At 37.2% G+C, this 13,179-nt stretch overlaps 1 protein-coding gene across 1 annotated transcript in view; it reads left to right on the top strand.

Moving 5' to 3' along the window:
- LAMA2 (laminin subunit alpha 2) overlaps nucleotides 1-13,179 on the top strand; it is a 646,015-nt gene that overhangs the window by 413,360 nt on the left and 219,476 nt on the right. The window contains exon 18 of the mRNA XM_007190832.3: nucleotides 8,157-8,243. Coding sequence (XP_007190894.2) covers nucleotides 8,157-8,243 — 87 coding nt within the window. The remainder of the gene's footprint in view (nucleotides 1-8,156; nucleotides 8,244-13,179) is intronic.

Genomic DNA, 13,179 nt, shown 5'->3' with positions numbered 1-13,179 from the left:
CTCTTTCCTGACAACCTTCCTCCCTCAGAATTTTCCATCTTAGTCACTGGAAAAGAAGAGAAAGAACTAAGATTTAATGAAAGCAGCTTACTACATTCTAGGCATAGGCTCAAGCACTATATTTGGCATTATTTTACCTTCAAAAACTATTCAATAAGTGGGTATTATTACTGTTATTTTATAGATTAAGAAAAGAGTTTCCAAGTGGGAAAAGAGCATTATAGTGCCAATTCTCAGAGAATTCCTTGATTTAAATGCTGAGTTTCATACTTTATAGCTGTGTGACTCTGGGAAAGTTACTTAAACTCTCTGTGCCTCAATTCTCTTGTCATTAGTTGTGATAACAGGACCCTCTCATAGGGTTCTTGTGAGAATTACATAAATTAAAATACACAAAGCACCTAAAGCAATGATTGAACATGGTGAGCCTAATATAAGGACTGACCATTATTAAGTAATTTGCTCAGAGTCATAAAATATTAAAGTATCAGAGTTGGAATTTTAAGTTTAAAGTCCAATGTGCTTTCAATCCCTCTACAGTTTTACATTGAGGGCTTCTTTAAAAAACACACTGCATTTTAAGTGATAACATTAAGAGACTTAAATGGGAAATGGGGTAACTATATATTAGTGATCAGAACATTTTCAGAATTTAGGGCATGAGCCTGGATGGTTACAAAACTGAAGATCCTTTGGTAACCAGGGATGTCAGAGAAGAGGAAGAAGGCAAAAGGAAAATAATGAATATGTTGGTCATAACATGACACAAACCTTGCTCTCTGGTGTACTTGTGAAGGGTCAGATCAAGCAATGGAGAACCTACTCACTCACGTAGCTGAATGGAATTCTCCAGAACCATCCAACGTATACAAAACTTTCACTGAGGTGAGGAAAACAAAGGGATAGCATCTGGCCACTCATCTGCATTGCACTCCTTCTCAGCCAAAATGTCAATGGCATTAGCACAGCTGTCAATTCAGCACAGCTGACCATTCATAGTACCATGGGAATCCTAGCCTAATACATTTGCAGAATTATGTAATTTAGTGAATATGTAGACCTTATGAATTTATCCTCAAATTAGACCAACATTACTATAAATGCAGAAGAGCCATTAGGGAGAGAACTTTGCTTGGGTAATTATAGGCATTCATGACCCATTCTTCTCTGTTTACTGTGCCTCTACTTTAAAATGGATTCTAATTGTGTTCCTGAAAGGAGAAAGTCAGTAAGCGTTAAAATACCATCCATCAGTTCTAAAAAGGATTGAGGTCCCAGTGTCCAGTGATAAAATGTTCTTAAGTATTGTATTACAGTTCGGTATATTATGCAGATCTTGCTTCTTTAAAATAAAGACAACTCAATAATAACAATGTAAGTTACACCAAATATTTAAAGATTCTTAATTTCAGGTGCTTTCATTTACATTAAATAATTATTAAATTATTAAGTAATAATTTTAACCTTAGAAGTAGAATTGGCAATAGAGGGCAAAAACCAATTTTAAATGCCAGCTTTAAATGTGACATTTTTACCGGGAATTATACCCAGTATCTTGTAATAACCTATAGTGGAATATAATCTGTAAAAAACCTGAATCACTGTGCTGTACATCTGAAACTAACAATATTGTAAATCAACTATACTTAAATAAAAAAGTGGCATTTTTATAAGTAGAAAGAGGGAACAGTGATGATCCACTTTGTTTAAAAATTTGTTTTCAGAGGTATTACGTCTTTTAAATTTAAAACAACTTTGAAAATTAACATAGTTTAGCTGCACAATAGTGATGAGAAAAATTCATTTTAATCTAATAACCTGAATTTTTTTATTCACTAAATAATGGGGACACTTAATGACTTAGACAAATTCCCCTTTTAAAAAAGTTTTTAAAAAGTCATTACACTTACAATCTGAGTTAGAAACTCTGAGGAATAACTTGACTAGTTACATATTATTCAGAAGATGGGATTTGAATGTTCATAAGTTATTCAGAAAAAAAAAATTGAACTAAAGGTTGCTGCAACCTTCATCTAAAATTGTAAGGCTTAGTGATAGTTTTGCCTTGGTGATTTATCTGTTTAATCCCCAGTCATAAATCTTATAGATCATAAGCATTTTGGCTCCAAATTTCTTAGATAATATTGCAAAATAAATCAAATGTGTAGGGAGATAGAGATAGATCAGTATAATTATTATGATGTATGAATACAGACAAGCATATAATATTTAAATTTTATATATATATATATCACTTCATCAACTATTTACAGTGTCCACTGTTTGCTTAGCCATCTCATCTTGGTGATGTATATATTCTAGCTATAGATTGTAACTAGGTAGTGAAATTTATCTCTAGAGAAGCAAATAAAAATGTAAATATTTCAAATGTTTATATTAATTAATTTCTGGCATCACACAGCTTATAGATTAAATATGATATGAAAGAGACACATGACTGTCTGCCCTCGAACACTTAGAATGTGTTTGAATAAATAATATGATTGAAATCATTGTAGATTTTCATCAGTTATATAATAAAATTGGAGATAATCTTGGCACAAAGCTGAACAGAGAGTAGGCTCTTAATAAGTTCTGTCTACTAATATCATTGTGAATACTACTTCTTTATGCACATCAGAAATGCTAAACTTTAAATTTTTGAAAGGATGGACCACTTCTAGAGCTGACTTTTGGACTCACTCAAGGGGCCACATTGAATTGTTGTTAAAATTAGTACTTATAACAGAGAAATATAAATATTCTAAGACAAAATTTAAATTTAAGGACATGTTCATTTCAACAACTTTATTTAGAAATTTTAGAGTGTGCTAGGTATTTTAGAGCACTTTCCCACATATAGTTCTATGTACACACAGGTGATTATCGTGTATCTTACTAGTCCCATATACCAGAGGGAAAACTAAACTCCAGAGAAATTAAGTGCCTGGATCGTGATCATACAGCTAGCTTGTGGCAGAACCAATATTAGAACCTGTATATTCTGATTCACCTCTCTGTGCTTCTTCCAATGGCATTATAGAAATAGAAACAATTACAGAGACATTGAAGAGAAGCAAAAAAAAAAAAAAAATTAATAGAACTTAATGTTAGACAAACTATGAATGTCCATTGTAAAAAATGACTCTAGTGTTTGGCAACAGCTATGCTAACTCAAATGTAAGGAGCTAGACAGGATGAAAAACTGCAGGTTTAATTACTTAATTTATTGTGGCACTATGCTAAGTATTTGCTTTCATAATTTATCAGCATGAAGTCTTTACTCAGATCATATCCCTATTCTGCTAAATGAGAAACTCATGTTTAGAGAAACACAGAAAATAACCCAATTCTAATTACAAAATCCAATTATGGACATTACATCAGATTTCACATTATTTAGAGATAATTAAAGAAATATGTTTGCTAAATGGGCCTCCTGAGAATAAAGAGAACAGATATCATTGAACTGAAAGAAGAAAAAACTTATGGAGAAATTTCAAAAATTCGTGTGACCCAAACCACAGTCATGAAGTAAGATGAGTTTGCCCTTCATTTTTTTCCTCTTTCTCTCAGTCCTCTGCTCCTTCAGCAGTTATTCGTGGACAGTCACACCATCTTAGCCCTAGCTTCCTCACTCACTGACACTTTGCAGCATCTTATCCCTTCTGGTCTGTCTTCCCCTACCCAAGTGTTCCAGGTAACAGTTAGTTAAAAGCAGTCCTGCTCTCCTATTTTATATGCAAACGTAGAACATGTCCTGATTGTCTAACCCCTAATGATGGAAAATTTATGCCAGTGATGAAAAAATTCATTATTTCCTGTCACATCACAGAAACCAAGAGGCGATTCAGTTCCCTCTTGCACTGGCTGTGAGAAAGTTCAAAGCCATATGTTGATCTGCCACTATCCAATGAACATATTGTACAATATATACATATACACATATATACTCATTTTTTACAATACGCATTCTGCACTCTAAATATACCCCTGATTTTATCTTATTTTTTAGTTTTTTTCTCTTTAATCATATTGCATCATTTTATCTTAATGTACATATTTTGATAGGTAAGATTAAATGCATTCTGGAACAAAGCTAATTGTATCTGTATTTATACATTCACATACCTAAATACATACACATATGCTCACATACATATTCATTTGTATGTACATATATACACTTACTTATAAATGGATTATTATAAATATAAAAATTTACATTCAGCCATTTAAAAAGACTGTTTCTATGTTTAGAGCCTTACTGTTTATTCCAGCAATAGCTTCTCTTCCTCCCCCTGTTTGTGGAAAAAGCCTGCTATTCTTGATCTCTTGTGTCTTTTGTGGCATGGAGTGGATAATCCAGGAAGCCGAATATTGCCTCTGCTGGTGTAGAGCGAGCCAACTAGAGTTAGATGACATAATCTTGGAATCACTTGAAGTCAACAAAGATCTTACAGTTCCCTCTTTCTATCACAGAACAGTTAGCTTCATGTATTTGCCAAAATCAGTGTCAAGTTGCTGCGTTTGCCAATCCAAATTCTATAGACATTTTTTGTTGTACATGTTTATTTCTCATTCTAATTTTATGTTTGTAGCTGAATACCATCTTCTCCATACTTATAACTGCAGTTACAGCAGTAAGGGAATGAACCCTCGGTTTATGTTGTTTAAGGAGTATTGAAGCACAAATACAAATATATTTTATGAGGAGCTTTTATTTAGACTCATCATGTCAAATAGTTATATTACTAGAAGTTTAAATTCACTTAATTCTGAATACTGGATGGTTATAGGGAAAAGAGAGCATCAAGTTAGAAATCAAAAGTTTTGGATCCCGTGCTAAATTCTCCTGGAAATTAGCATATGACTTTGAGCAAGAAAAATTATGCCCGCCCCAACCAGCTCATAGGATTTTGTGAAAATGTGATAGAATTATTCATAAAAGCACTCTAAAAATGTAAAGAGCTAGTCAAATCTGATATATTGTTATTGCTTAATTTTTTTCTGAAAAAGCATTGATTCCTGTCAGTGAGTGTGTTTTATTTTACTTCTGTCAGCCTTAACTGAGGCACGAGTATATTTAAGAATTTGAAATCTATTTTATAAATAGTTTTAAAGTGTCAGAAGCCTTATCAAGAACCTTTGACGTGACTTACGGTATACTAATTTAGGATCAATAAACAATTGGTATGGTTTTCTTTCAGTCATTGTAGTCCCACATGGGTGGGAAACCTAGGGCTTCTAGTTAAGAGTCACTTTCTCTGTAGATGATGAGGTAGTTAAAGAATGCCAGTTTTAAAAGAAAACATACATGCATTCCAGAGATTTGTCAAAATCCAGTCCTCCGTTTATGTCTGAAAACAATAGCAAATCACAGCATGAGGAGGAAACAACAATTGTTTCTTTCCATTTTTACGTGTGCCTCTTCTCTTCAGTGCAATCATACTCCTGCCAAGAAAATCACCCTTGGCGAGCTCCCTTTGGGTCATGGGTGTCAAGCCACAGGCTGCTCTCTGAAAGATGGGTCCCCTCTCACAGACCATGGGCTGGGTGTAACTTGCTTCTGCTGCTCGTGGCAGCCACCAGAACCCCTTAACGTGAAATCTTTTATCTGAGTAAGATTTGTAAACTCAAGATACGCCAGACCAGGCTTTTCCCCACTTACCTCAACAGATTCATTTAAATGTTCCACTGAGTTGAAATTTTTTAAAAGATAGAACTACTTGGTTCTAATAGCTTGCTGCTATCAAAAAATAAAAATTATTAAATCTTTAAAAACAAACAACCCAATCAAAAAATGGGCAGAAGACCTAAATAGACATTTCTCCAAAGAAGACATACAGATGGTCAATAGGCACATGAAAAGAGGCTCAACATCGCTAACTGTTAGAGTAATGTAAATCAAAACCACAAAGAGGTATCACCTCACACTGGTCAGAATGGCTATCATCAAAATGTGTACAAATAATAAATGCTGGAGAGGGTATACTGTTGGTGGGAATCTAAATTGGTGCATCCACTATGGAAAACAGTATGGAGGTTCCTTACAACACTAAAAATAGAGCTACCATGTGATCCAGCAATCCTACTCTTGGGCATATATCCAGAAAAGATGAAAGCTCTTAATTTGAAAAGATATGTGCACCCCAATGTTCATAGCAGCACTGTTTACAATAGCCAAGACATAGAAACAACCCAAGTGCCCATCAATAGAAGACTGTTTAAGAAGATGTGGTATATATATAAACGGAATATTACTCAGCCACAGAAAGAATAAAATAATGTCATTTGCAAGAACATGAATGGACCTAGAGAATATCATACTAAGTGAAGTAAGTCAGACAGAGAAAGACAAATAATGTATGATATCACTTATATGTGGAATCCAAAAAATAATACAAATGAATCTGTATACAGTAGAGGTCCCCAACACCCGGGCCATGTACCGGTAGTGGTCCACGGCCTGTTAGGGACCAGGCCACACAGCAGGAGGTGAGAAGCGAGTGAAGCTTCATCTGCCGCTCCGAATCGCTTGCATTACCGCCTGAACCATCCCCTGCGCCACCGGCCCATAGAAAAATTGTCTTCCACGAAATTGGTCCCTGGTGCCAAAAAGGGTGGGGATCGCTGATATACAGAACAGAAACAGACTCACAGACATAGAAAACAAACTTACGGTTAACGAAGGGGAAAGGGAGTGGGAGAGGGATAAATTAGGAATACGGGATTAACAGATACAAACTACTATACATAAAATAGGTAAGCAACAAGGATTTACTAAATAACACAGGAAACTCTATTCAATATCTTGTAATAACCTATCGTGGAAAATAATTAAAAAATATATATATATATATATAAAACGGAATCACTTGCTGTGCACTCGAAACTAACACAATCTTGTAAATCAACTGTACTTCAGTTAAAAATAAATAAGTAAAAGAATTATTAACTATTTACAGGACTACTATGAGTTAAGCCAAAGGGATATTATTTTAAAAATAGTACGCATGATCGGATCTGCACAAAAGTTAAGAAAGTATTCCAAAGTCACACAAGTGTCAGGAGGAAAATGAGCTCAGTGCTTAATTTGTTGTTCTCTCTTTAATTCATTTAGCCATCAAGCAAACCTCTACTGAATTGTCCTGTCATATATAATAGAAAATAAATCTGTTTAGGGAAAACATAGTGAGAGAAAGAGTAATTGGGGGCATTTCCTTTGAAAACGGCAGAGGAGCAGGACTCACAGAATTCAGAACAGTTGATGGCTCTTCAGAGAGCCATTGTGTCACTTCTGAGGTAACGGTCCATGCATGAAGGGTGTCTCTCACGAGGCAAAGAAGTATGGCCAGGGTCGAACAGGTTGATGACGGCTAAAGCTAGCATGTAATTACTCTGCTAGCTCCTGACTTGGGGTTCAACTCCGTGACTTCAGACCCAGGATGGAAATATGTACAAAGAGAGAGGTAAACTTTGGAACATGCCAGAAGATATGAAATGGCAAGGTTGTTTTGGTTTGTTTCATTTTATTACAAATTTAGGCAGAATATGCCTGCTTGATCTCATCTGAAAGCTTTTCTGAGGGTTCCGTCTGTGTAAACAGTGTAACCCTGAGTACCCAGGGGCAGCAACCTGCACACACACACACACACACACCCCGACACCCATGACAGAAGTACTGGACAGAGGAATCCCATCACCACCACCACCACTACCACAGCTTCCACTACCACATACTGAGTTTTCCAAAATCTCTAACAGATTTCTCTGGGTTGCTTCAAATTCATCAGGATTTGGCTAGAGAGAAAGTATGTGAGACTGTATTTTGCCAGGCCCAGGGAATCCCTCAAGAGCAGCTATACAGTCCCACTTGTTACTGATGATCAGGGACCCAGAACAGTCAAAAATCAGTTAATAGCATGTCACAGGGATACCGTTTTCCGTTGGACTGTGTTCACGTCTGCAGAAATAGCAATGTCATTTTATCCTGGATTGGCCAGATCCTACTCTCCGTCTGTGAGACGAGAATGACCAGCCTGTACCCTTTTGTCACAGCAACATTGGAAGAAGAGAAATGAAAATATGCTGCTAATGACTTTGTGTATATGCTTCTTCCTTGTCCCCGTTGTTCCCCAATGACATCAACATAGCTTTAGCCCCACGTGCCATTTGGACCGAAGTCTTGGCTTGATCTGTGATGAATGCCCTGTCGGGTACACAGGACCACACTGTGAGAGGTAAGCACATACTACACTGTCTTTCAATGTGATTTCCACCTTGGGAGTTATAAAACCACAGGCATTATCATCCTTCGCACTACCCCAGAAAAGCCGCCACACTCAGGTGAAATAAAGTTTCTCACCACACTTGTCAAACAAATGCAGTATATTTTTATAGTTTATTTATTCTCTAGAAATTGCCCTATAAATCTCCATTCACTCAGAGAGTGTTTGATTCATGTTTTAATCTTAAAGGTTAAACATTAACCTGCAATCTTTCTAGAAAGTATTGTTCAAGTGGCAAGTCATGCACTTTAAGATTTATCTTACTGTCTACGTTGGCAACATTTATTTTTCATAATTAGCTTTTTGTCCTTAAAATGTAGCTGAAATGTGTAGTTCATAGTTCAGCAAGTGGTCCATAATTTACCTTAAATATATTTGAAAATCGAAACAAAATGTAATTTATTATCATGATTTATATTCTCATCTAATTACTTCTAAGCCAGTATTTTAATTCCCGTTGATTTTACTAGGTTGTTTTGCAGTGGAGCCAGGGATATTATTTTATGTAATTTGTGTGATTATTTTTCCTCCTAAAATCTTTTGGAGGAAAAGGTTCTTCCGTATTTCAGTCTCACTGAAAATGGTACAAAATTCTCCCATAATGTCATTGGCAAACACAACAGCATCTTCTGGGTGTAGCACTGAAAAGAGTCCCTTTTGTTGCCGTCACTAGAGGGGGGGTGGGGGTCAAGGTAGGGGGAGAGGCAGAGAAAGTAACCTGTTTTCACCCGGCATCACCAAGGCTAACACCACAGAGGGCTATTTCTGCCTATCCTTTCCTGTCCCCTTGGCAGCCATCAACCCTATTTCAACCAGGCTGCATAAAGTTAATGAAGCAAGAGCCAATCACCCAGAGAGAATTTAGCCAGCAGCTAGCAGTCTGTGGACACAGTGCCAGTGACAGCTCCTAGCGGCAGCAAGTACTATTTGTGAGTATGGCAGCATCTGGAAATTAGTAATGAAGGAACAGAACTGAAATAAGGAGGGTTTATTTGCAGTTGAGAAACTCGAAGTCTTTGATTGTGTTTTTTTAAAAAAAGGAGGACACATGCATATTACTTACTGTAATCGGAGAACATATTGCCAAGACAGATTTACATCAAATGCCTAATCCCTCTGGCTCACTACAGGCAACCTTTTTTTTTAGCAACTGGAAAATGACAGCTGCTCTGTCATACAAGGCCATTCAATCATTTATCTAGGTGGGCTTAGTCTCTGATGTATTTATACTGCTTTGCTCCATGATATGTATTTTCTGTATACGTTAGACAATGGTTTCTGAACCATCTACAATTTAAAATCCTACATTTTATTTAAGAAACATTTGTTTAGCAACTACCATGTGCTGTGCATGGGGCTAGACATAGGCTATAAACAGATGTATCCTACCATCCTTGCCCTCAAGCAGCTCACATTTTTAATGTGGGTGAGAATATTTGAACATATTCTGGAGAACATTCTGGTCTGAATAATAAAATTCACCTAGGAAAGAAATACCTGACAGAAAGGATGATTTCCTGTCTAAAATCTTTATTAATCTGATCAAAAAGAAGAGAGAAACATGCATCAAATGGCATATCTTACCTCTAATTCAAGTTTTTCCATCAAAACTAACCTTAATCCATTATTATATGGAAGATGTGATATTATATTTTTCTAGCCAGGATACAGATTAGGGTTTTATAGGAATATTTAGAGTCTATCATTTCTCTGTGTTTGTAGGAGCTAAGAAGTCCAAATATTAGGAGAAACATTTTTGGGGATGTGCAGGCTGAAGTAGACTGGGGTGTGAGGGAGAATAAGGGTCAGGGAAAGAAGGAGATACGGGTTGTACTGAAAATCTTGTAATCAAAACTATTCTGTGAGTGATTGGTGTAATCAGTTATGCACATCATCTACACAAAATCAGCATTGAAAAACTGAAGCCGTGTTTTCCAAGCTGTAGATGTTCTTGGAATAGAGTTCTATGATCACTTACGTTTGGGAAGCATCTATTAGCATGTGAAAGGTTCTGACCAGTCCTGGAGTGAAAAAAATCTCTTCAATTTGTTTAACTCATCATTTTCTAATCTTACGTGATCATAAATCCCCTACTTTTATTATATAACAAGAATGCATCTCAGACTCAGATAGATGGGAATTATAACTTTATATTTTTATCTCAGTTTAATTTCTACTTTGAGATCAAATTCTTTATATGTAGGAGCCGTGAGGGCTTGGACACAGAATCTCAGTCAAGTACACTTTAAACTTACCCAGTGTTATATGTCAATTATGTTCCAGTTTTTAAAATTTGTTTTAACTTTTTTTCTCTTCTCCCCACTTTCCACCTCTAGCTTTGATTAGAACCAAAGTTCTAACAAGCTTACTTATAGTACCAAGAGCCTTGAATGCTTGAATGAGTGTGTGTGTGTGTGTGTGTGTGTGTGTGTGTGACTGTGTTTTGGGTAGTGCACATATGGTAGGGCCAACCTGTTCTGAGTAATTCATCCAAATGCATTTCTGCTGACCTCTTCCTGTTTCCTGTCCTCCTGATTACCTTTCCCCTCAGGTCTAATAACTCTCCCCACTACTTTCCTACCACTCGTGGGCACACAGGACGCATGCTGCTGTCTTCTTTCCAAACTGGGATCCACCAACACCCCTACTCTCATCATTTCTCCTTCATCTGCCTTTCTGACTCCATCCCATTTCCTGTTTGGGGATGAATTGCAGGAGGAGGTGCCACATTCATAGAAAGGGTGACCTCTAAAGCCAAAGTCCAAAAGATTCCTATGTTTCTGCTTTCCTTCCTGTCAGATCCCTTAACTCAGTCAAGCAGCACAGATGGTCTTGCTGCTTAAATTGAGGGAATGGAGAAAAATTGTGAACAAGAGGATGGCAAAACAAGATATGACAAAATATGGACTGATAGTCTGTCACACATAGGACACTGGTTACAGTTTTCAGAAACTTTTGCTTGGGGCCAGAGCACTCATACTTTGAGATATTGCTGCTTTCCTCTGACTAGCGACTGTTTTAAACAAAATGAAAAGAAGAGAACCAGGGGTGAGGGAACTGGGTATTCATCATGGCACTCTGCTAAGATTCTAGGCTTTTATTATCTGGACAAGAAGAGAAAAATATAGAAAAACAAGGAGACAGTATTTTGAAGGGCAAAAAGGGATGAGTGCCAGAGCATCAAGAGAAATTAAAAAGAACATGGAGAAAAAAGGTGAGCTAAATGCTGAGGACATCTGCTCTACTGGACACTAAGCTACTTTCTGAATAAGTTTGTAGCCTCAGCAACATATCACACTTCATGGAGACAGACATTTTAAGAGATTGTGACAAGTTCATCCAGTGAGATCCATAGGACCACAAGAAACTTAATGAGCTATGTGGACCCCTTAAACCCTGTCCCCTCCTGAGCTGGGCAATTTTTTATGTCCTCCCTAAGTAAGGAGAGAGAGGTCAAAGTTAACTTTAATTTCACAATTGCCACTGAGAATGCAGAAGGTATTTGAATTCAATTGCTTGGTATTTGGAAAATTTACCTACAGTTTTATCCACGTGATTTATATTCGGTGTCAGAGAAGCCCCTTTTTGTTTGTTTGTTTTTTTTAATTTCAATTCCAAAATCCAGTTTAGATATTCTCTGCTTCAGAAATGTCTTGACTCTGAACCAAGTCTAATTGTCATCTGATCACTATGCTGGTGAGAATTTCTACTCATGGCTGAGCCTCCTTGATCCCTGAGTCCTGTATGCAGAGCATGGGGTTACAGAAATTAGAGACGAGAGACAGTTATGCTTACTCGGTAGTGCCATTAGGAAAATCGTGACTGGAAGTGAGGTTTCAAAAGGCTGGTCATCTGTGGTTGTGCAGTTCGTACACTGCACAAAAGTACTTAGCCAAGGGGGAGACTGGGGGCTCGACAGCGTGCCCTCTTCTTGCCAATACACTAGCTGTGCTGTGCTTGGGTGCCCAGCCGTGTCTACTGTCTGTTCATTTTTCTGCATCTGCCCAGAGGGAATCTTTTTTTTTAATTTGCAGAAAGGCGCCATATAAGCAGGCACACTTCCTCAGTCTTCAGCTGATTCAGTCAAGTGGGAGGTAGTAAGAATACAGTGCAATTCCACAACCATTCCCATTTAAACTCCAGCCACCCTCCCCTGTGCCTTTGCCAATACTGTTTCTTCTGCCTGGAAGACTGCAGCCCTTCCCCCACCGCTGCCTGAGAGCAACTCTACTCCCTCTTAAAATTCAACTCTGTCATCCTGAAAGGGTCCTTGATGAATCCTAGTTCGAGTTGGTTGCCCTTTTCTATACTTCTTTAACAGTATTTGCATATCTCTAATAGTTCACTGCTACATTTTTTAAGTATAGATGACCCTCGAAAAACATGGAAGTTAGGGGCACCAACCCCTGTGCAGTTGAAAACAGTGTATAACTTTAGAGTTGGCCCTCTGTATCCACAGTGTGGTATCCGCACATTAAACCAACCTCGGACCATGTAGTACTGTAATATTTACTGACTAAAATCTGTGTAGAAGTGGACTCACGCAGTTCAAACCCATGTTGTTCAAGGTTTAACTCTATACCTTTCTTCTCCATGGACTGTAGTATAAAGACTGTTCCTTATTTATATTAGTATCATGTGAAAGTGCTCAATAGATGTTTAAGGAAGAGTGGGAGGGGAAAAAAAGCATGAGCTTTTCTAACTTGCTTAGAGAGATTGAAACATTGTTTTCAGTCTATAGATAGGAAGAACGTAGACCAAAGATTTTAGCCAAAAGTTGTTGAAAAATGATGGAGCAGAATGAAATAGAGAAAAGTCTCACCAATTTCCTTTCTTCTTTTCATTATTTTTTCTCTCCACTGCCATTTCCTCTCTCTCTCGCTTTCTC

This window comes from Balaenoptera acutorostrata, chromosome 14, assembly GCF_949987535.1.
Source record: "Balaenoptera acutorostrata chromosome 14, mBalAcu1.1, whole genome shotgun sequence".
In the NCBI taxonomy this organism is placed as follows: domain Eukaryota; kingdom Metazoa; phylum Chordata; class Mammalia; order Artiodactyla; family Balaenopteridae; genus Balaenoptera; species Balaenoptera acutorostrata.
Note: the sequence above shows the minus strand (reverse complement) of the source record. Positions and strands in the feature narration are given on the sequence as shown.